The sequence below is a fragment of the Diadema setosum genome, chromosome 18 (genome assembly GCF_964275005.1).
Source record: "Diadema setosum chromosome 18, eeDiaSeto1, whole genome shotgun sequence".
NCBI classification, from domain to species: domain Eukaryota; kingdom Metazoa; phylum Echinodermata; class Echinoidea; order Diadematoida; family Diadematidae; genus Diadema; species Diadema setosum.
In genome coordinates this window covers 16,690,404-16,712,345 of record NC_092702.1, presented here as the reverse complement: position 1 = coordinate 16,712,345, position 21,942 = coordinate 16,690,404, and the positions used below count along the sequence as shown (strand labels likewise).

Genomic DNA, 21,942 nt, shown 5'->3' with positions numbered 1-21,942 from the left:
ATAGACACTGGTCATTTAGTCATCATCACGTTTTGTTCTTACCCTTCTTTTTTGTATAAATTATGGCGAGCGAGCCGAAACTTTTTTATTTCAGGCTCACCAGAACATGGAAATTTTTGTGGTGAACACAATAAACATTGTCATTTTGTCCGCGTCATCATCATGTCAAGTTTTGTTTTTATCTTGTTTTGATTTGGTTTTCTGCCCCCCCCCCCCCCCCCCCACCATTCTCCTCCCCCTTCCGGGCGAGTTTTTTTTTTCTTCTTCTTCTTCTTCTTTTCTTTTTTTCTTCTTCTTCTTCGTTTTTTTTTTTCATTTTTGCGCCCCCAAGGAGTGGCGCCCGGGGCACGTGCCCCCTTGGCCCCCCCCCCCTTAGATACGCCACTGGGCTGCAGGCAAATCAAGCCACGTTAGCTGTAGCCCTACTGTATCATTCATTGTACGGTTGTATTGCTGATACGTTTCTTTTGTACATTGTGTAAAGGCAATAAAGAAAAAATATTTTGTTAACAATGATGTTTATGTATATGGCTCCAACAGTGTATGTATATATATGTACATGTGTGCTCATGTACAATGATGATACAGGAACCAATAAATCAAATCAAGTCAAATCAAATCCGGGGCGTTGTTGTTGTTGTTGTTGTTGTAGTAGTTGTTGTTTATTTATCCCATCTTTTGACTTGGGCGAGGTTAACTTCTGCGAGGTTTAACTGGTTATTATACAAATACACACACACACACACTTTTTGATACTTGTACATTATTTCTGATTGATTTTTATTTCTAATTCTGTTAAAATCCAAATTAGATTTACACAATCGGTTTGAATGTGGTAACAAAATAAACAACAAAATTGTGGATCTTTTGAAAGTGGAAAGCAACTAACTACGATGAAAATAGCTGGAGCTATTTAATGTATTTTTAATACTGAATTATCGTGATCAATAATGACGTTCTTTCAAACGAAGAAAAAACATAACTTCGCGGAATGTATGATATAAAAACAAACCGACAAAATGAAAAGAAAAAAAAAAACTGTCCACCTGTACCCAAAATACAGTCCTTCCTACATCACCACACATAATAGGCGGCATTCCATCCTTTTCAATCCCCTTACGAAAACATAACTAGAAGATATTACCTATTGCTCTTCTTACATAAACCATATATCTAATCCTACATAGTTCATTCTACCCTCCATACATGTATTTCCGTTCACTCCCATCCCTTATGTCCCCACTATAAGCCCATATCACTGCATAGACAGACAGACACACACACATATACACATACACCCCACGTTCACGCATACACTCATTCTAAAGAATAGAGTATAATAAGTTGTATTGTAATACTACGCTCTGAAGGCAACTACGTACATTCCTTCACTTATTCGTGCTATTCATCCGTTCAGGTTCAATCCTCTGTCCCCGTCCCCCCCCCGACACGAGAAATATGCTACCTCTAGTAGTATGCTACCACTAGTAACACAGAGAACTCAATGAATTGAAATCGAACATGGAATGGTCGGGAAGCGGAGGAAAAAAAATGAGAAAAGAATTATACATTATGGTCAATGCACCAAAGTCATCAGTCTGAGTTCCCATTTTCGTATTATATGCAAATGCAAGCGTACCTTTTGACGCTGATGTTTTTCTTTCTCTATAAATCCCGAAATAAGTTTGATCATTTTTTTTCTCTCATAATTACCATCACGTCATTTTCTACCCTGAATTATATATATATATATATATATATATATATATATATATATTATATATACCGGGTGTCTCAAAAAAGCGGAACGGTGGATTTTCAGTACCTTGCGTTCTAAAAGTGATATATTTTTTGACATTATTAGAAAGAGCATCTTCCGCAGAAGACCATGATACCAAAATCATTAAATTTGTTTCAGTACTTTTTATTCTACGCCAATTTCTGTAAATGCAGTCATTTTCAACGTTGATCCATGTCAACACAAGATAACGCTTTCATATCGGGAGCGCGCGCACACAACACACACACACTGTTTTTTCCTGGCCCGTGCCCAATGTGAAAGCTGTATCTTTTGTTGACATGGATCACCGAGCTTACACAATATTCACCGTATGGATCGCGCGTCGCACTCAAATTATTATCTCATAAGTCGCAAAAATCCGGCGAAATTTGACAATGACTGCATTTTCAGAAATTGGTGTAGAATTAAAAGTCCTGAACCAAATTTAATAATTTTGGTATCATAGTCTTTTGCGGAAGATGTTCTTTCTAAGGATGTCAAAAGATGTATAACTTTTAGACCGCAAGGTACTGAAAATCCACCGTTCCGTTTTTTTGGGGGGACACCCGGTATATATATATATATATATATATATAGGCCTATGTATGAATTAAAGGCAGTAGACAAAGGACACTTTGATCTCTATAGCTTTGTCCATGGCCGGCGCCACGTTTTCAAAAGTGGGGGGGGGGGGGGGGGGGGGGGGAGGGGTGGCACTTCAGATTTCTGGTGCCACTTCCCGGTTTAATCAGCTGACAAGTAAAAAAAAAAAAATGGTCTTCAGCACAAAAACAAAGCCTTACCGCGCTCACACTTCAAGCATTATCTATTTCTTTCTAGTGCCGTTTACGTACTCCCGGGATAAAAAAAAAAAGTGGTGACACTTCATGTATTCCTTTTATGGTGCAAAAAAATGCGTCATTCGAGGTAAGTATTATCAATGTATGCTCCAGACTCGAAGGTGTCTTGCTCCAAAATCTTGACCAGTGTGGTTGCAGTCTGGTCCGGTGTCAGCACCTGCTGGCCGGACACTATATCGGTCAAGACCTTCCGGAGACCGTCATCGACGCACTCGGTGATGAACTGCGTAAACATGACGGTATCGACTGGCCCAGGGTGGTAGCTGAGGATGCGAGCGTCTGGCTCCTCGGCCGCTAGAACCTTGAACCACATGTTCCTCGCAGCCTTCCCCATGCCATACAAACCACTGAGAAAGGGACAGGGACGGAAGACAAAGTGTATTATTTTGTATGAATATAATAAAATGGAAAGTGAGTTTGGCAGAAACAGTAGGCCTATATATTCCATTATGAGCTCGAGTTTCTTTTATGAGTACAACTGTGACAATCGAGGCTCTCAGTACAATGAATTCCTTAATAAGAAAAGGAAAAACAAATAAATACTGTGTTGACAATATCATTTTACTCTGTTGCTCTGTCCGAAAAATTGAAGAAAAATTTCCCCTTTTCTCGTCGTGGTGCATCATGGTTGTAGTCTAGAACGCAATGCTGTAATTGCACACTAATCATACTTGTACAAAGACTATCAATTCAATTGTTTATTATTTCCATCAGGAAAATAACACGTGATACAAAGTGATACATGTGTCACTTCGACTTTCATCCAGCTAGGAAGGACAGGTCATTAAAACCAAATATTATGCACGAATGGTAGTAGTTATTGTATAGCAAAAAAAAAAAAACAACAATGTACACTTTGGCATTGTAACAACAAAGGAAATATTCATAACATTGGAAAAGAGCGTTCCACTATTTAAAAAAAAAAGAAGCTAAGCTTGTAGGACGTAGAACACTCAAAAGAAAACAAATAGCGACACCAATATACCAATATAATGTATTTATATGAAAACCGTCTATGTGCCATTGTACATTTGCTCATTTACATATGATGCTGATAATACAAACACAATTATCAACAGTACTTGTTTTAGAATGCTAACAAAATATTGATATTGTTATTAGCATTATGAGAAGGTAAAAGGTACATGTAATGAGGGTTGTGTAGGAGAGAAAGAAGGGGATTACAGGAGGAGGATAAAAGGAGAGGGAGATAGATGCGTTGTTGTTACATCCATAATACCGCCCAGTACAAGCTATTAAAGGGATCGTATAGTTTTGGTTGAGACCTGATTTCAGGTTTCTAACATTTTTTGGTGAGATAATGAGAAACCTCTTATGAGATATGAAAGAGCATGTAATTCTATGAGGAATTCAACGTTTATTTGATGATAATTGATTTTGAAATGGCTGAGATATCCAAAAAAGAGCGATTCTAATGAAGTATGGGACCCACACTTTATTACGATCGCTTTGTTTTACTTTGTTTTTGGATGTTTCAGTCATTCCAAACCCGATTTTCATCAAATAAACCTTGAATTCCTCTTAGAATGGTATGATCTGTACTATATCATAAGTGTTTTCTTGGTATCTCGCAAAAAAAAAAAAAATAGAAGCCCAATTCTCATCCCTTTAAGGACTAGTAATACCTACCATGATCTCTGTGCCTCAACGCCCGAAACTGACGAGATGTTGATGATGGTCCTTCGGAGTCCTTCTCTCGCGGGAAACTTGGAGAGAAAGTGAGAAGTGAGCAGGAAAGCCGACGTCAAGTTAAGCATGCAATAGTTTTGCACGTACTCCACATCCGATGAAGACCAATCGCGAATGAATCGAGAAGTATCGCCCAAGGATGCAGCATTGTTAACGAGGAGAACATGTCGATAATCTTTTGGATTGACATCCGTCGTTAGCTCCTGCAGAGTGCTGGAGAGTGCTGACTGGTCCGACAAGTCCGCCGTAACCGAAATGGCTCGCACGCCAGGAGCAGCGGTGTGCACTAGACGTTGCGTCTCGTTTAGATCACCTTCACTCCTGCCTGAAATGACCATCAACGAATTCTCTTCTACTTGCTTCGATATGGCCAAGGCTATAGCGCGTCCAATCCCTCTGCTACCACCTGTAATAATACAAAATGTCTTTACCCCGAGGATCTCTTTCGAAGAAGCCATATTGGTGACAGATAGACTAACAGTAGATCTTTGCACGGGACCACCGAGCTGGTGCATTGGCGTTTACCGTTACAATGTTCTGGTTTTATACTCTGAGCGTGATCCTGAATATTTCCATTGAAGCACGTCCTTTGCTCTGAATGTGCACATTCAAAGTATCTGCATGTTCAGGCTTTTCAGGCGCAATGATCTATGGCATTACAGACATTAGTCGTGGGCCTGTCTCCATAAAGTGTTCGGGTTGAATACTTCTTCCTATTCCATATTTTCTATATTTTCACGTGTTTTCAATATCATATTGGTGGTCCAAAGTGCCAAACGAGCATTACATTATTTCTGCGTTTCTTAAATCACAGAGATGCTTTTGCCATATGAATATGTAGCTTTACGAAACGATAAGCAGAATATTGAATTTCGTGTTTTAAAGGAAACCAAACACCAAATATAGTGTGGATTAAGTGTATGCAGAATACTAGTAGAAGGTATCGGTGAAAGTTTGAGGAAGATCTTACAGTCGATTCAAAGGTTATGAATTTTTAAAGTTTCTGTGCTATGATTGCTGGATAAGGAGACCACTATACACTTCTTTACGTCATAATGGACAACAATACAAAGAAAATATAAAATAAATTCATATTTTCACTTTTCTAGCACAGTGAAGGAGCACTTGACTTAACCAATTTCAGAAAGCAGAGGGATGATATTACCCTTTATGTTAGTTACAAGTCGAGTTACAAGTTTGTAAATTCTCCTCAAGTACTGCAGAAAGTAATCAGAAAAAAAAACCCCGAACGACGAACGCCAACCATTCTCTCTGTTCAAATAATGTATCACGCTCTCAAGTGATACACGAAATACGAAATATGTAGTACACACGGTTACAGCTCATTATTCCGAAGGTTCGTTATTCCGAAGGCTCTTTAGTCCGAAGATTCGTTATTCCGAAGGTTCGTTATTCCGAATTTCAGTTTCGGATTAGCGAATCTCCGGAATAACGAACCTTCAACGCCACAAATGGTCGGATTAACGAACCCCTTTTCATTTCCGGATTAACGAACCTCTCGGTATAGGGAATTTGCGTGTTTCGGATCAACGAACATTTGAATTAACGAACCTTCGGAATAGCGAACCATCGGAATAACGAACGGCACCCGTATACACACGAATAAAATCTTACCTCTGTAGCAGCTCATGGAACATTGATAGTACATGTATAGGTTCCATTCGAAGGTAAGCAACTAAATCTTCCGGTGCTTTCCTTTCCATCTTAGCCTTTGGTCAACGCGGTCTGGACTTATATCCCCTTTATGTCTGAATTAAGACTAATCGTCATACAACAACCAGGCGTAAATATTCTAAAGGGAAAGGAAAACGCCACTAAACACAAAACAACAACAACAACAACAATCACATCCGGTGATGGCCTAGACCGTCGAGAGCTGTTGACACAGCTTGTGCCGTAAATCACTGTTGCAAACGCCTTCTCAAGTGGGCACGCTTAGTTTACAATCAAGGCAGCGGAGGCCTTGTCCAAAGGCTATTCCAGTTCTGGTTTTCATATACGTCCTATACCCCTTTCATATTGGCTTCCTCGGATGTCACGCCATACTTGAGTCTGCGATGAACACGGCGTGACTGGCCTCCAAATTCTTATGCAAACACGAGGTACAGCCCGTAACACCCTTTCATATTGATCTCAAACACGGCACGAACTCGGCACACGTTTCCAGGATAGCAACCCGCTCGGGACACGGTCCCGTGATTACTTGCGGCCAGCTTCCCGCGCTTTTTTTTTTTTTTCATGAAAGCGACAGTCTGGCAGTCCACCAAAATGCCGAATCCAACAATTTTTCCAAATGCATTACAACAATAGGCCTACATACATTTTACAGCTGACAGCAATCAGTACAGTGTATGTATAGCCATTGATGGCAGTCCTCAGTAATCATGTCAATTACTAGCGCAGACTGACCCAATTCTAAGCAGGCGCACTTAATTGCCGTGCAATTTTACACGTGAAATGAGTGTAAAATTGTTTAGACACAAATAAAACATAAACTATAATATTTTGTAGTCGACACAAGAAGAAGAAGAATAAGAACTCGTTGTTCTTACAAATTTGATACCTCTGCAAGTCGGCAAACAATTTGCAACGGCTTACAATATACAATAAATAAACGATCATTGTATGTTGACAAAGCACACATGTGTAACTGTACACAAACTAGCGCGCTCGCAGTTGTGTTTATCTGGGATTTCCGGTTCCGGTTGTATGCCGTGTTCGTTCATATTGGCAGCGTCTAGCACAAACACGGCACGTCCTCCGGAGGACGTGTCGTGTTTGTGCTAGACGGTCTAGCACGAACTTCACGCCGTGTCCATCCACTGTTCGTGTGTTTACGCCGAGTCGAGCTTTCATATTGACAGTGGTCTGGGATGAACACGGCACGTCCTCCGGAGGACGTGCCGTGTTTTTGGCCAATATGAAAGGGGTAAAACAGCGTCCTCCCTGCGACCCATGTTATCCCTCAACTACCTAACACCGTCTTTTGACTCAAACCTAATCCTCTCGACCAATCACTAAATACATGATCTGGACTTATCTAGGCAACTACCATGCTAACCCCTTGTTTTCAGCTTGTGGAATAACATTATTATACTAATACCTTTATGATCAGTCCTATACATTTTCTAATCCAGTACCTATTTAGCTAAATCTTGAAATGGTTGCCGAGCGCCAAACGGACAACAGTAACCAATTGGCGACCAATAGCTAGCTGGTTGTCTTCACCGAGTAACCGGGTCGCCGGGCAAAATTTTCGGGTGTTTGTTTTTGTTTTGTTTTGTGTGTTTGTTTGTTTGTTTGTGCTTTTTTTTGGGGGGGGCATGGAGGTTCTGGAGGTTGATGAGCAGTCCTCGCGTGCAATGTAACAGGCCCTTATATTTTATTCAGTTATGTAGATGATTCTTTGCAAGTGTCCAAAGAAGTATTGAAAAAAGGTCTTTACCAGTTTGGTTTGACGTAGTGTCGGCCATGAAGAACAGAAATTTACTGAATTGTTCAAACCAAATTAGTCGCGGGAGTGTCCCCTCTAAGAGGGAGCTTTTACATTTTCAGAACTGAACTTCAACGATGTGGTGCATATACTTTGGGTGGAATGTTTGGAAAACTTTCAATATTTCAAACTGTCAAAACTTTCGATGCTTTGGTAATATGTTTCAAGTTTCGTGAAAACGCGCCAAGCAAACTAAATAGGCCTATACTGTAATAATGTTTCATGATTTTCTTGTTTACTGATCAAATAATTTGAAAATGTAATATGCAAGCACAGCGACCTATACGGGCGATGGTGTGGAAGGGGGTGCCTGTGGGGGGAGGGGGGGGGGACTTTTTCATCTTTACTATAGAAATTCAGCTATCTGGTGCACGGGTGGAAAATTTGGGAAATTTTCGGTCAAAAAAGTGAGGAAAATATATATTCAGGGGAAATACGGATCAGTTAAATCGTCGTACATCTGTCATCTCTTGTTCCGAGTTCCGAGTCTTCACTGCGTACTAAGCCTGCGGAGGTGAATAGCGCACTCACCGGCAAAAACAAAATAAGCATGAATGGAGTTGTGACAGATCTGATGTCATGTATATTCTCACAATAGAATATAATAAAACAAGCAAATAGAGGGGGGGGGGGGGAAGCAAAATAGGTTTTGTAATTTTTACGGTTTTTTAATCTGCTGATAAGTTATTTGAAAACTTTATAACGTCTAAAGAAAAATAAATTTTTTTTAAAACCCTTCCTCCAGCTGCGTATATACGGCCCTGGTCCAGTTTACTAGACATATGGGTCATAGTACTCGCTCTATCTGGTATCTCTTGCTCAGCAATAATTATTTACTAAGGCTCCATGTAATAAACGCCAGACTGCCAGATTGCCGGACTGCATGTAAAATGTTTGAAGTAAGGGGAGTTAGTATGATGAAGTTGAACACGATTTTTGACACTTGATTGTACACAATTTAATGACGCAATGACTTTAAGCGTTGGGAACAGATTACGCTAAACACTGCCCTCTATATGATCAATTTTGTAGAATTTGCTACTTGTTCAAATATTAGTATTGTTTTGTTAGTGTTACTCCGACCACGGAACATTAATCAAAATGAGCTTGGATGACGAGTTTACATGACGATGATGATGATTGCAGCTCTGTAATGAATGGTCTTAATCTTTTTTTTTAATACATATTTTTTTTTTTTTACATATTACTTAAGACTGCAAATATTCAGTATATTGAGTTTATTGCATTCCATGATAAGGTTTCATCAATTTATGAACCTATGAAGATCGTTAATGAAACACATAATACTTCTTCTTGAGTCTTTTCCTTTGTGGTACCAATTGCCACAATTTCAAACTTTTTGGCATATTAAACACAAGCTTATTAGCATTAACGATTTTGGGATAACCTTCAAATCATAATTTATCCTATTTATTATGTTTGAATCTGTATTTTGAATAGAACAGATAAGTATCATCTGCGAATAGAGTATAATTTGAAAAAAAAAAGGTACTTTCTCATGAAGGTGATTTGTGTAAAATAGAAGTACCATACTAATACAGTTAAAGGGTAGCCATTGCACGGATTATATTTCTCATACCACTGATACATGCAAATTGTTGTTTCTGACTGCATAGATAATTTTCAAATCATTTGACTGCCACATCATCAAATCCACGCAAATTCGCAATAAAAATTATTAGTCCGTGGTGTTAAGCGTTTTTTTTTCCAGGTACATGTATATCACAACGCTTACTTTGTGGGTTTGTTTGTAGTATGGAAATGAAGGGCTTCATGCGACTATTGTGTGTAATTATGAAGCCCATTTCATACATCTGTGATACAGATGATTACAGTTCGTGATTTTTAAGGTTCGTTCCTATACGCACCATCTTTGTTTTGTTATTTGCTTTTTTTTCAGATTAGCGAACCTCTAGTAATCATGTAGGGAATTTCTGTATTTCAGAATAAGACCCCGTTTACAGTGCGAGGCTCGGCCCCGGCCGAGCCGCGGCCGAGCCCAGCCCCGCTTCAGTGTAAACGCGCAAAAGGCCAAATGCGAGGCCAAAATTGGCCTCGCATTTGGCCTCGCTCTGGAGGTGGTCTCGGCCGCGGCCGAGCCGCGGCTGAGCCCTGCCTCTTCTTGGTGTAAACCAAAGACGCTTAATAAATAAGACACGAAAGTGCGCGCTAATCCTGTACAAAACAAATGGACAGCGCGCGGTCTTCAAGCGTATACGCACATCACCTGAGACGCGCTGCCTTGACGCTTGATAAACAACAGCAGCGGCTTCAGGGACAGCGCGTCTCAGGTGATGTGTGTCTTTGCCTGAGACGCGCTGTCTTTGAAGATGTTGTTGTTTATCAAGCGTTCTTGATTGTGAGATCATGTTGTTGCCAAATTTTTACCTCCACGAAATAATCCTTATTACTCTAAAATCTCGTTCTTCAAAATTATCCCCTTCATCGAAAAAAAGCTACGACTATAATTTTTAAATCTTTTTAAGATGACAAGAATACCACTACCTTTGGAAATGAATGATGTTTCTAGGTGTACTGAGTCTGTACTTAGCTCTCTTTTGTATCGTCATGTAGGGTAGCCATTTTGTGTCCATCTTTATCGCGCGCCTTCGTATCTTATATCTCTACTATCTTTGGTGTAAACGCAAACTGGGCCAAATGCGCGGCCAATTGCGCGGCCAATTTTAGTCTGGCTTCCAAACCCTCTGCATGTATCTTTCGCTATTCAGGATATTAATCCCCTCAACGTCGAAAACTAGTACAGTTTAAGGTGGTTTTGTCCTGCAAAGGATTTTTTCCTTCGGCAAAGGTCTTTGCCCGAACGGCGACTTCGTCGCCACGGAATTCATTTGGCAAAGGGTCTGAAAACCAGACAATACCAAATTGCGTTTGTTTACAAGCAGAGCGCCACTACGACAAAATATTGAAAGGTTTGAATCAAAAGCGCGGCCGACTGGAGCCCAGCAGTGTAAACGGACAAAATTGCGAGGCTCGGCCGCGCAATTGAGGCCGGACTCGGCCGCGGCCGAGCCCGGCCCCGCACTGTAAACGGGGTCTATGACCCCGTTTACAGTGCGAGGCTCGGCCACGGCTCGGCCGCGGCCGTGCCCAGCCCCGCTTCAGTGTAAACGCGCAAAAGGCCAAATGCCAGGCCAAAATTGGCCTCGCATTTGGCCTCGCTCTGGAGGTGGTCTCGGCCGCTGCCGAGCCGCGGCCGAGCCCGGCCTTTTCTTGGTGTAAACGCAAACTGGGCCAAATGCGCGGCCAATTTTAGTCTGGCTTCCAAACCCTCTGCCTCTATCTTTCGCTATTCAGGATATTAACCCCCTCAACGTCGAAAACTAGTATAGTTTAAGGTGGTTTTGTCCTGCAAAGGATTCTTTCCTCCGACAAAGGCCTTTGCCGAAGGGCGACTTCGTCGCCACGGAATTCATTTGGCAAAGGGTCTGAAAACCAGACAATACCAAATTGCATTTGTTTACAAGCAGAGCGCCACCTATACGACAAAATATTGAAAGGTTTGAATCAAAAGCGCGGCCGAGCCCGGCAGTGTAAACGGACAAAATTGCGGGGCCCGGCCTCGCAATACGACCCCGTTTACAGTGCGGGGCCGGGCTCGGCCGCGGCTCGGCCGCGGCCGAGCCTCGCAATTTTGTCCGTTTACACTGCTGGGCTCGGCCGCGCTTTTGATTCAAACCTTTCAATATTTTGTCGTAGTGGCGCTCTGCTTGTAAACAAACGCAATTTGGTATTGTCTGGTTTTCAGAACCTTTGCCAAATGAATTCCGTGGCGACGAAGTCGCCGTTCGGGCAAAGGCCTTTGCCGAAGAAAAAAAAAATCCTTTGCAGGACAAAACCACCTTAAACTATACTAGTTTTCGACGTTGAGGGGGTTAATATCCTGAATAGCGAAAGATACAGGCAGAGGGTTTGGAAGCCAGACTAAAATTGGCCGCGCAATTGGCCGCGCATTTGGCCCAGTTTGCGTTTACACCAAGAAGAGGCAGGGCTCGGCCGCGGCTCGGCCGCGGCCGAGACCACCTCCAGAGCGAGGCCAAATGCGAGGCCAATTTTGGCCTCGCATTTGGCCTTTTGCGCGTTTACACTGAAGCGGGGCTGGGCTCGGCCGCGGCTCGGCCGCGGCCGAGCCTCGCACTGTAAACGGGGTCCTAATAGAGGCTGGGCTCGGCCGCGGCTCGGCCGCGGCTCGGCCCAGCCCCGCACTGTAAACGGGCTCTATGGAACCTTCGGAGTAACGAACCCTATTTCATTATCGGGTGATTGAACCCTAGAAATAACGAACCTACGGAATAACGAATATAACCCGGCCTAGATGATGGTTTATGGCTGTTTAGCAAAGCCCGCAGACGTTCTGTCAAGGACCGTGACAGTCGTTATCATTATTTAGTACTGGTTATCCGTTATTCATTTTCCGTATCAATTCTTGTAAACATACAGGAATAAAAAAAAAAATATTATTGTTTTTGTGTTGTTTTGTGTAGCTGTTGCTGTTGTTGTTGTTGTTGTTGCTGTTGTTTTGTTTTGTTTTGTTTTGTTCGTGGCGGTCTCCGGTAGTTAAAAAAAAAATCTAGAGCTCATGTTCATTTATGTTCGCATCATCGTTCACCGTGTTCAATGCCGACGTCATTGTCCCAAAGTTGAGTAAAGATGGACACACGATAAAGGGAATGTCCAAATTCGGCTCTGAGCGTAAATTAAACACCCGATTGTTCTTGAGAGCGTCTGAAAGCCATCGTATAATCGCTGGTCATAGAGTATCTCAGGGTGGTAACAGGAGATCACTTGCTTTGGCTATATTATATTGATTAGCTTTTAACCAGGTCCGGGACCAACTTCGCGCGAATTGAAAATTCCATAATTTATTCCATATGGCCATCATGTGCCAGCTTCGGGACAGTGTGGCGCCAGCCTATCAAATACATCCGTATGCGTCCCACTGTCCCAAAGTTAGGCAACGCTGGACACGCGATGAAGGAAATGTTCAAATTCGGCTTTGATCATGTTATAAACTTCGGGTTATTCGTGATGACATCTTGAACTACCGTATGACCACCGATGGAGCTTCTCAGGTCCTATACTAAATAGCAACTTCGTTAGCGGCGGCAAAATCTTTGACAAGCCAGAAAATAGAATAGAGTCACTTATAATTAAGATTTAAATTTTTATGTACAGCCTTCTAGTGTGATTCGGGTGTCATGGTGTGACCTCCTTGCTTTGGCTGTTGATTAGCTTTTCGTTCAAGTTCGCGGCCAACAAATTTTCACGAAATTGACCATTTCATATTCGTATGGCCATCTCGTGTCATTTATTTCGGGACAGTGTGACCCACATGCACGTGTCAACATCGGGAGAACTATGGAATGGCTTGACATGTTGACCATGAAGTCTGCCCGTCTTTATAAAGCTGTATCAAAATAATATGAACTTTCTCTCAGAGATGCTCAGCATTCAAGTTCAAGTTCAAACTCAAGTTTGTAATATATTTATTTTGTAATATGTTCTTCTCATTGCATTGCACATACATGAAATCATACAAAGGAAGGTAGAACCTTAAAAACGCAAAACTCGTGGTGAACTACCTAACAGAAATACATCACATTACAATCCATTATATAAGCTTCCTTTTAAGATTAAATGATTTTTTGTCTTCTTTTTTGGTCCTACCCATGCATTGTCATTATTTTTTTTTAAGGGGGCGGGAAGACCCTACTCAGCGCTGCTATCGTAACAGCGCTGTTTTACAGCACCAACACTGTTCGTGTGGGTATTTGTAATAATTATGTCTGCATACATTACTTGAATTATAGTTGCTTAACTAGAAATATATTGCTTGAATGGTGTGGCGTTGGAGAAATGCATTTATTTCTGATTATGGGATAATCTAAAATCGTATGCAAATTTTACGCGAACATGCTTGAGATTTCGAAGGATGCACTTGCATTTAAATGGAGATCAAAAGTGTAATGTAGCCTACATCGCTGCTGTATCAAAGCAATTGAGACCTGTGTGTCTCATTTTCTGAAGGATATTATAGTTCATTAACAAGATAACAATAAAAAATGCTGAAATTTCTCAAATATGAAAAATTTTCTGAATTGCAATGCATGATAGAGGATAACAATTTATTTTATCATCCACTTGTTCCATCCTACGAATTAAGCGAACCTCTCAAAGCAAAGAAGTATGTCACTGCATGGAGTTTCTAGCATGGGACATAATTACACTTTGTATATTCAAAAGATATTAGTTCATACGACTTCTTTGCTTTGACTCTGTTTGCTTCTTTGTACTCAACAAATCAGACCAGGATAACTGCATGTATGGTATAAACCCCTCTCGAAAAATAACAAAACGTATAAGCTATATGTTTCATGTCTTTTCATGTATTGTCATGCCCTTTATTCGGAATATTGCAATTAGTACAATCTATATTGAGGTGATTCCTTAGTACTATGACTTTAGATTTGCTTTGTATGCAACGTATTTTTCGTGTAATGAAAATGTGCAAAATTTGCTTCACCAACACAGACCACGAAAATACAGGGACGGTATTGCGGAGCCATATGATTGGGAAACATAGATACAATGCATGTTTCCAACAAGAAGAAAAGTAGAAATTTTCGTTTGTTGTCTCTTGTAGCGGAAGTGAAATTCCCAATCAAATCAAACAACTTTCACCAAAAAGCCCATTTAACCAAATAATAATAAAAAAAAATCACTTTTAAACGGATTGTCAGATTGTGTCAGGCCTCACTACAGTGTACTTCTAATATTTCTGCATTCAAAAGATCCAAATGTCTATTTTAGAGAAAAATGTTAAAAATCATATAATTCAAAACGGATTGTGCGATTTGCCTGAAACATCCCTAATATATACTGTCAATGACGGTAGTATTATTTCTGCATCCACTGATTATAATAATATTACAGAGTGGTACAATCATCGTAATAAGATCCGGGCATTTATTTGACAATGTTGTGTCCTTTTGTTAAGTTGTTATGAGACCTTGACATCGGGGTTAAATATCACGAGGAAAGTCAGATTTATTAACAAAACTGTCATTAGAGCTCAAGTCTCCAGTTTTCCTCTTTTGGATGGTGTTATATTTGTTTTATGTTGATACTGAGCAGTTGATTGTATAATAAGAATCCATTGCAGACTACCTGGGATTGGCCGGATTGGGTGCCGGAGCGACTTTTTGTTTAATTGTTTGTTTGTGTGCGTGTGTGTGTGTGTGTGTGGGGGGGGGGGTGAGGAGGTTTACTTGGGTGTTGATGTGTGAATGTGTGTGTGTTTGGGGGGGGGGGGGGGGCGGGAGAGGTTGTGTTTTGTTTCAGGGATCGCTCCGCTTCCCAGTTCTGTTTGTCCTAGACTTCTGTAGTGGCTGGGCTCTGTTATGTTTAAGAGGTTAGTTATCATTAAAGGAAAATTGGTGATGTTAGTTATCTTTGGATGAGTTTATTCCGTCTCGGGAGTTTCGCATATAATTGATATTTGTTGTACATTTCAAATATCTGCCACTGTTTATATCTATTCTGTGTAAGTGACTTTATTGTTATTGTTTATTATTTTTATGTTTCATGATCCTGATAATTGTGAGAATCATTTGTAAATATTGTGATTTCCTTTGAAGTAATAAAAACAAAATTACCAAAAAAAAAAAAAGTCTGCAGTTTTCCTGCATATATGATTAAAGTTTTAGTACAGTGTACAACCTGAGAGACAATGGATTCAAAGAGAAGAAATTAAATCGACCCTTATCACTGAAATATTTTCTCTAGTTTGAAAGCTTTCACATTAACGATATTCAGTTTCAGTTCAGTTCAGTTTTTATTTCTGCATTTCAAAATCAATACAAATCAACAAATCAACAAAATACTTACATAGTCATTTACACAGCTAACATTCGTAACGTTTGGATCTTACATACATTTTCTTTTTTTTTTTTTCAAGAACGAATATCATATATGAAAGGAAGCAATAGGAAATGATAAAAATGAAATGCAGGGGACCATCATCATAAGCTAAGCTATTCATAAGAACTGAGTAGCCCCCCTCTGGCATAACCACCATCAAATACAAAAAATCACATATGTATGAGTATATAGTCCACAAAAGTAAATGAATATAAGTATATGATAGATAAAAGTCATATATTATCATTTATTATACCTGTGATACGCACACACATACACATAAGGGGCCTTTATAAAAATGATCAAACCAGACCTGCAAAAAAAAAAAAAAAAAAATGGCAGTCCTGAGGTCAAATTTTGCTTTAGCAAACATGTTTACTAAGACATTAGGACTACACTAAGGTTAACTGTTGTACCAGAACATGATGCCTTTATGTTAAAACTCGGCCAAATTCTGTCCAGTATCAATCTCTGGTCAGGGAATACAAACATTAATTATTGTGTGCAGTATAAGGATCGTCTCGCGCCTCTGCGGCCGTAGACCCGAACGTGCTCAGCGCACCGAGTATCCCTATTTTATTACGAGCTGTTTGGCTCTAACTTTTCAGTTACTGTTGTTTTTGTCGTTTTAAGTGACAGTTTATTTTATTTCTCCGCTTGTACAATCCTTGTGAAAAAATAACAACTTAAGTGTATATATCATATAAGAGTACTTAAACGAAATAAAGATATCATGAATAGATAGATGTATGTAGTATACACCAGCATTTATAGTACTGCATATTATCTATAAATCATATCCTAAGATACAGGTGGAGGAGACGTTATCAATAAGCTCTAACTTAATTGAATATTAGATATCGAATGTAGTCAAATACTTCTTTGTAGATTTGTGATATCCTAAGCAGGACAGGAAAAGTTAAAGCGTATATATAATTATTGTTCTTAACAAGAAAATTTTTACTTCCGCTATACCACCAGCTGATTTATTTGGTTTTTTTTTGTTTCTTTTTTAAAAGGAAACGATAAATCTGCCACCAGTGTAATTGCTATATTCATCTTTCTCTATTTTGCATATAGGTAGGTGTTTAAGGGTCAACGTTAAATCCCTCCTCCCCCTTGAAGAGTCTCGGTGCATGGCAGAAACCTCGAAAGTCTAGGTTTCCAATAAAAGCAAACCAGAAAATGCAGAAGAGGATTAAAGATTGTGATCTATTTTGATTTATTGAGAAGTAATGGACATGAAGTTGCTATTCTACTTTTCGCGCGGTGTGAAGATTTGATATACAGTCCGACCTCTCCTATCCTGACATGTCGGGACCAGCGCTCATCCGGATAAGGGATTTGGCCGGATATGGGAGAGTCTAAATTAGACTGTTTAGTACACGCAGCTGCCTACCCAGTGATTGTAGCTATACATGCATGTATCAATTTTGCGTGAACATGTCACGTCCTCGTCAGCTGCTGATCTGCGGTTCAGAATTCTCCGATAATTTGCTCAATAAACGATCGGCTGTACCGTGCAATGATTTAATGAAAGGTTTTCTGTCCATGTTCTTGTGATTTGGAGAATCGAATGTTAAATGCATGTTATTTAGATGAAAAACTGATGTGAATACTTGTTACTTTTGTTGGGAATAATATTTAATCCATGTCAGTTTATGTAGGAAGTTTGTTTGAGATCGACATCCCCCTTTCCCCCGTAATTGCAGATTTAAAAAAAAAAATCACGGCAAGATCACGTGCGGATAATAGAGAGATCCGGATAAAGGGAGGCCGGATAGGAGGTTGGACTGTAATGACGAAGCTTATACATGTTGCGAAACTGAACTATTATAAACCATACTGATAAAGGACGTCCGTCATTTTAGGTAAGTATAATCAATGTGCGCTCCAGATTCGAAGGTGTCCTCCTCCAGAATCTTGACCAGTATGGTTGCAGTCTGGTCCGGTGTCAGCAGTTGCTTCTGCTCGGCCAGCATCTCGGTCACGATCTTCCGGGCACCGTCGTCTGGGCAGTCGCTGGAGAGTTGCTGGAACATGACGGTATCGACGAGCCCAGGGTGGTAGCTGAGGATGCGAGCGTCTGGCTCCTCAGCCGCTAGAATCTTGAACCACATGTTCCTGGCAGCCTTGCCCATGCCGTACAAGCCACTGAGGAAAGGGAAAGGTTTGAAGTGAACATAAGTGTATTTGCCCGAATTATATTACTCTAGTACATGATAGTCAGTTGGCTTCGTAAAGATATGAATACATATACGTAGTGACGTCATAAAGAGGAGAAGGATGGTGCCGTACTGTCAAGAAAGACAGAAATTTTACTGTCAGCTGCAGGACTTAAAGGAACTGTATAAAATTGGTTGAGGTGAAGATTTAGTTTTGTACGTTTTGCGAAATATTTAGAAACCACTCTATGAAATGTTAAAGAGCATACAATAACAAAGAGGAATTGAAATTTTATATGAAAAATAATCGGTTTTTAAATGACTGAGAAAGTACATTGTATCAACTTATCACTTGACCACCGAGGCTCTCAGTGAAATACATTCCCTGTAACACAGGATTTAGAAATATGTGTATAGCATCGACAAGTAATATTATTTTATTTTTACTCTTCCTGACGAGTTCAAGAAATTTTCCTCACTTTTCCTCATCAGAGCGTGTTATACATGTGAAGAGTTTGTTCGCAAAAACCGATAAGTCCATGCATATTTGAAGATTTTAAAGTACGGTCTCTATCATAATATTATATTACAAAATAATACCTTTAAAATGATGTATTGGTCCCTACATATAAAGGTACATTTTTGAAGTTATGGTCAAAAGAAGCAAAACATTTCTTATTATTCTCTTTATTTTTCTTGACCTTTAATCGCAAATATCTCCATTTGACAAATATGGACTTATCGGTTTTCGTAAACAAACTCTTCATGTGCCCAGCTAAACAAACTCTTCATGTGCTCAGGCTTATATAAGATGTTTATTATTACCGATTGCACAAACGTGTAAAGATTATAGTTATCTCGAAATGGTCAAGGTAAAATCAACTTGAAAAAAAATGCATTGTCAAGGATATTTCCTCACATCACATATAGTGAGGGTTGTGTAGGATACAAAGAAGGGGATTACAGGAGGATGGAAGGAGAGGGAGGTAGATGCGTTGTTGACACATCCATAATGCCACGTAGGCCTATTTTAGTGGTAATACCTACCCCGTACTAACGGGCAGAATGGCCGCAACTGATGAGATGTTGATGATGGTCCTTCGGAGTCCTTCTCTCGCGGGAAACTTGGAGAGAAAGTGAGAAGTGAGCAGGAAAGCCGACGTCAAGTTAAGCATGCAGTAGTTTTGCACGTACTCCACATCCGATGAAGACCAATCGCGAATGTATCGAGTAACATCGCCCAAGGATGCAGCATTGTTAACGAGGAGAACATGTCGATAATCTTCTGGATTGACATCTTTCGTCAGTTTTTGGTAAATGCTGGAGAGTGCTGACTTGTCCGACAAATCCGCCGTAACCGGAATGACTTGCACGCCAGGAGTAGCGGCGTGCACTAGACGTTGCGTCTCGTTTAGATCACCGACACTTCTACCTGTAATGACAACCACGGAATTTTCCTCTATTTGCTTCGATATGGCCAAGGCTATAGCGCGTCCAATCCCTCTGCTACCACCTGTAATGATACAAAATGTCTTAACTCTCAGGATCTCTTTCGAAGAAGCCATGTTTAATTGCTGTTAGATGGACTTCCAGTTTTCAACGCATTGCACGGAGACTCCCGAGTGCATAGTCAATAGTGGCGTGTCCCGTTTATACTCTTCGGCAGCCCTGTGAGCATGGATTTCTCATTCGTCATTTATCACTGTGAATGCGTATTATTCAGGTGAAATAAACTTTTCTGGGTCACTGCGGGATGTGAAGACTGATATAAGAGTGTAGGACCGTTATTTTGTCGTTGTTTACTTTGCTGTGCATCTGGTCCCCATTACGGGCCCCATTTCATGAACAAAGGTTGATATGATAGCAACTCCTGCTGGAATGCAGTTGACATGGTCATGGTAATGCCACGGATCCAGCTTCCTGATTGGTTGTTGCTATGGTAAGTTGCCATTCCGGAAAGAGTTGCTATGACGAAAGGGGGCCCTGGTTTGTCTACTCTCCTTTTGTTGTCTGTCTAGACCTTGTATTAATTTGCATTAGTTTGCCTTTCAATATTGCCTTGCAGTCACGTCTGGCATCAATTTTACTCCTAAAGGTTATCAGTCATTATACTAATCTCATATAAACCAGGTCTGAGTGTTTCTATTAATAGTGTAACAGACCAGATATGGTCCGTCAATATTACAGGCTAATATTAGCATTGCTCAACGCTCATTGTCCCTTTGATGTTTGTTATAAGGTTAAAGGTTGAACGTATGAAATTATTGTTTTGACATATCCATTTTTGTCCGTCATTTGCCAGTGAAGTTATCATCACACATCATACAATCACCGACGCCATTTACGCCACAAGGCATGCACTTAAAGTCACATATTCCATGTCATCTCGCGGAAGGGGTACCATCCCATAGACTTCGACGACTCCCACGACTTCGTGTCCGGTGCAATAATGATCCAATGGCCTGCTCTGGAAGTCTGTTGTAATATTGCAACTAATTTCGGCGATCGTAATTCATATTCCGTGACGAAACAGTTCCCAACAGTGTATGACTTGTAATGCTTCCATTAGCGGTGTGTATATAGGTCTTATTCATTATTTTGCCTCAGTAAACTAGTTAAAGGGACTGTACAGTACTGGTTGAGGTGAGGATTCAGCTTGTATCGGTTTGGGAGATATTTAGAAACCACTTTATGAAATGTTTAAGAGCATATAATTCTAATTGGAATCAAAAGTTTATATGATGAAAATTGGTTTTGAAATGACAGAGATAAAACAAGGTAAAACAAAGAGATCCCAATAATCCCAATTTTATTAGGATCGCTTTTTTTTTAATATCTCAGTTACTTCAAGAACAATTTTCATCAAATAAACGTTGAGCCCTTCTTGAAATTACATGCTCTTTCGTTTCAAGAGGTTTCTCACTGTGTCACCAAAAATGTTATAAACCTGAATCCTCACCTCAACCAGTACTGTACAGTCCCTTTAAAGGGGAATTACATGAAACACAATATGTAAATGTGGATTGAGTGAATGCAGCAATATTGGTAGAATTACACATTAGTGAAAGTTTTAGGAAAATAGGACAATCCATTCAAAACTAATTGTTATTTTTTGTGATGCAGCCATTGCTGGATGATCATGAGAAGACTTCTGCAGTTTGTGACGTCACAAAATATACGGAACGATACAAAGAATACAATTTTTTTTTTTTTTTAGATGAAAAGTTCATATGTCCGCGTCTTGTTACTGAAGTAATTATGTTAAGGGTAATTATCCACATGCTTTTTAAAAGAGGTACGCCAAGTGCTCATTCTTCCTTATTGTTTTGTATTTACTAATTACATTTCCTGTTAGCCAGTGTGAGCATAAAAACGGCATTATCATAAAAATTATGTCATCCCTTTATTCACAGCCCTTGAATTGTTTTGTACTTATAGTAACATTGAAGGTGAGCGCTATGCTCTTCCATAGACTTAGTGCACTATGAAGATATCGAATATGCACACGAGTTTTAGCTATTCACATTTTCCCTGAATTCTTATTATTTCTTATTTTTAATAAAAGATATTATTTCAATATCATGACAAAAGTGTTAGCCAGATCGTCAGAACTTTTATTCTATATAATATGCAAAAGCCATGCAACTCCACAGAGGAAACACACAGTGAACTTTCAGAATGGACAGCTACCAAGATTTAAAGCCAACCCACATTCTCTCTGAATATATGTTTTTCTTGCCTTTTTTTTTCCTTGATTGAAAATTTTCAAATATTCCACCAAAAGTGTGTAACAGGTTATTGAATTTCAATTCTAGAGATGTAATCACTAAAATAAAATTCATACAATCATGTGAGGTCTAGATGGCGGTTGGCGGCGTTATCCGCGGATACTAGTTTTGGTTGAGACCGAACTTCATGTTTCTAACATAGTTGGTGAGATACTGAGAAACGTCT

At 39.9% G+C, this 21,942-nt stretch overlaps 1 protein-coding gene and 1 pseudogene across 1 annotated transcript; both read right to left on the bottom strand.

Moving 5' to 3' along the window:
* Positions 1 to 2,698: 2,698 nt before the first annotated feature.
* LOC140241363 (sepiapterin reductase pseudogene) lies at positions 2,699 to 4,808 on the bottom strand (annotated as a pseudogene).
* Positions 4,809 to 17,685: 12,877 nt separating this feature from the next.
* LOC140241348 (sepiapterin reductase-like) lies at positions 17,686 to 19,553 on the bottom strand. Its single transcript, XM_072321082.1, has 2 exons — positions 19,036 to 19,553; positions 17,686 to 17,977 (listed from the first exon to the last, which is right to left on the bottom strand). The coding sequence occupies exons 1-2, from the start codon at positions 19,551 to 19,553 to the stop codon at positions 17,686 to 17,688; spliced, it is 810 nt and encodes a 269-aa protein (XP_072177183.1).
* Positions 19,554 to 21,942: the final 2,389 nt, after the last annotated feature.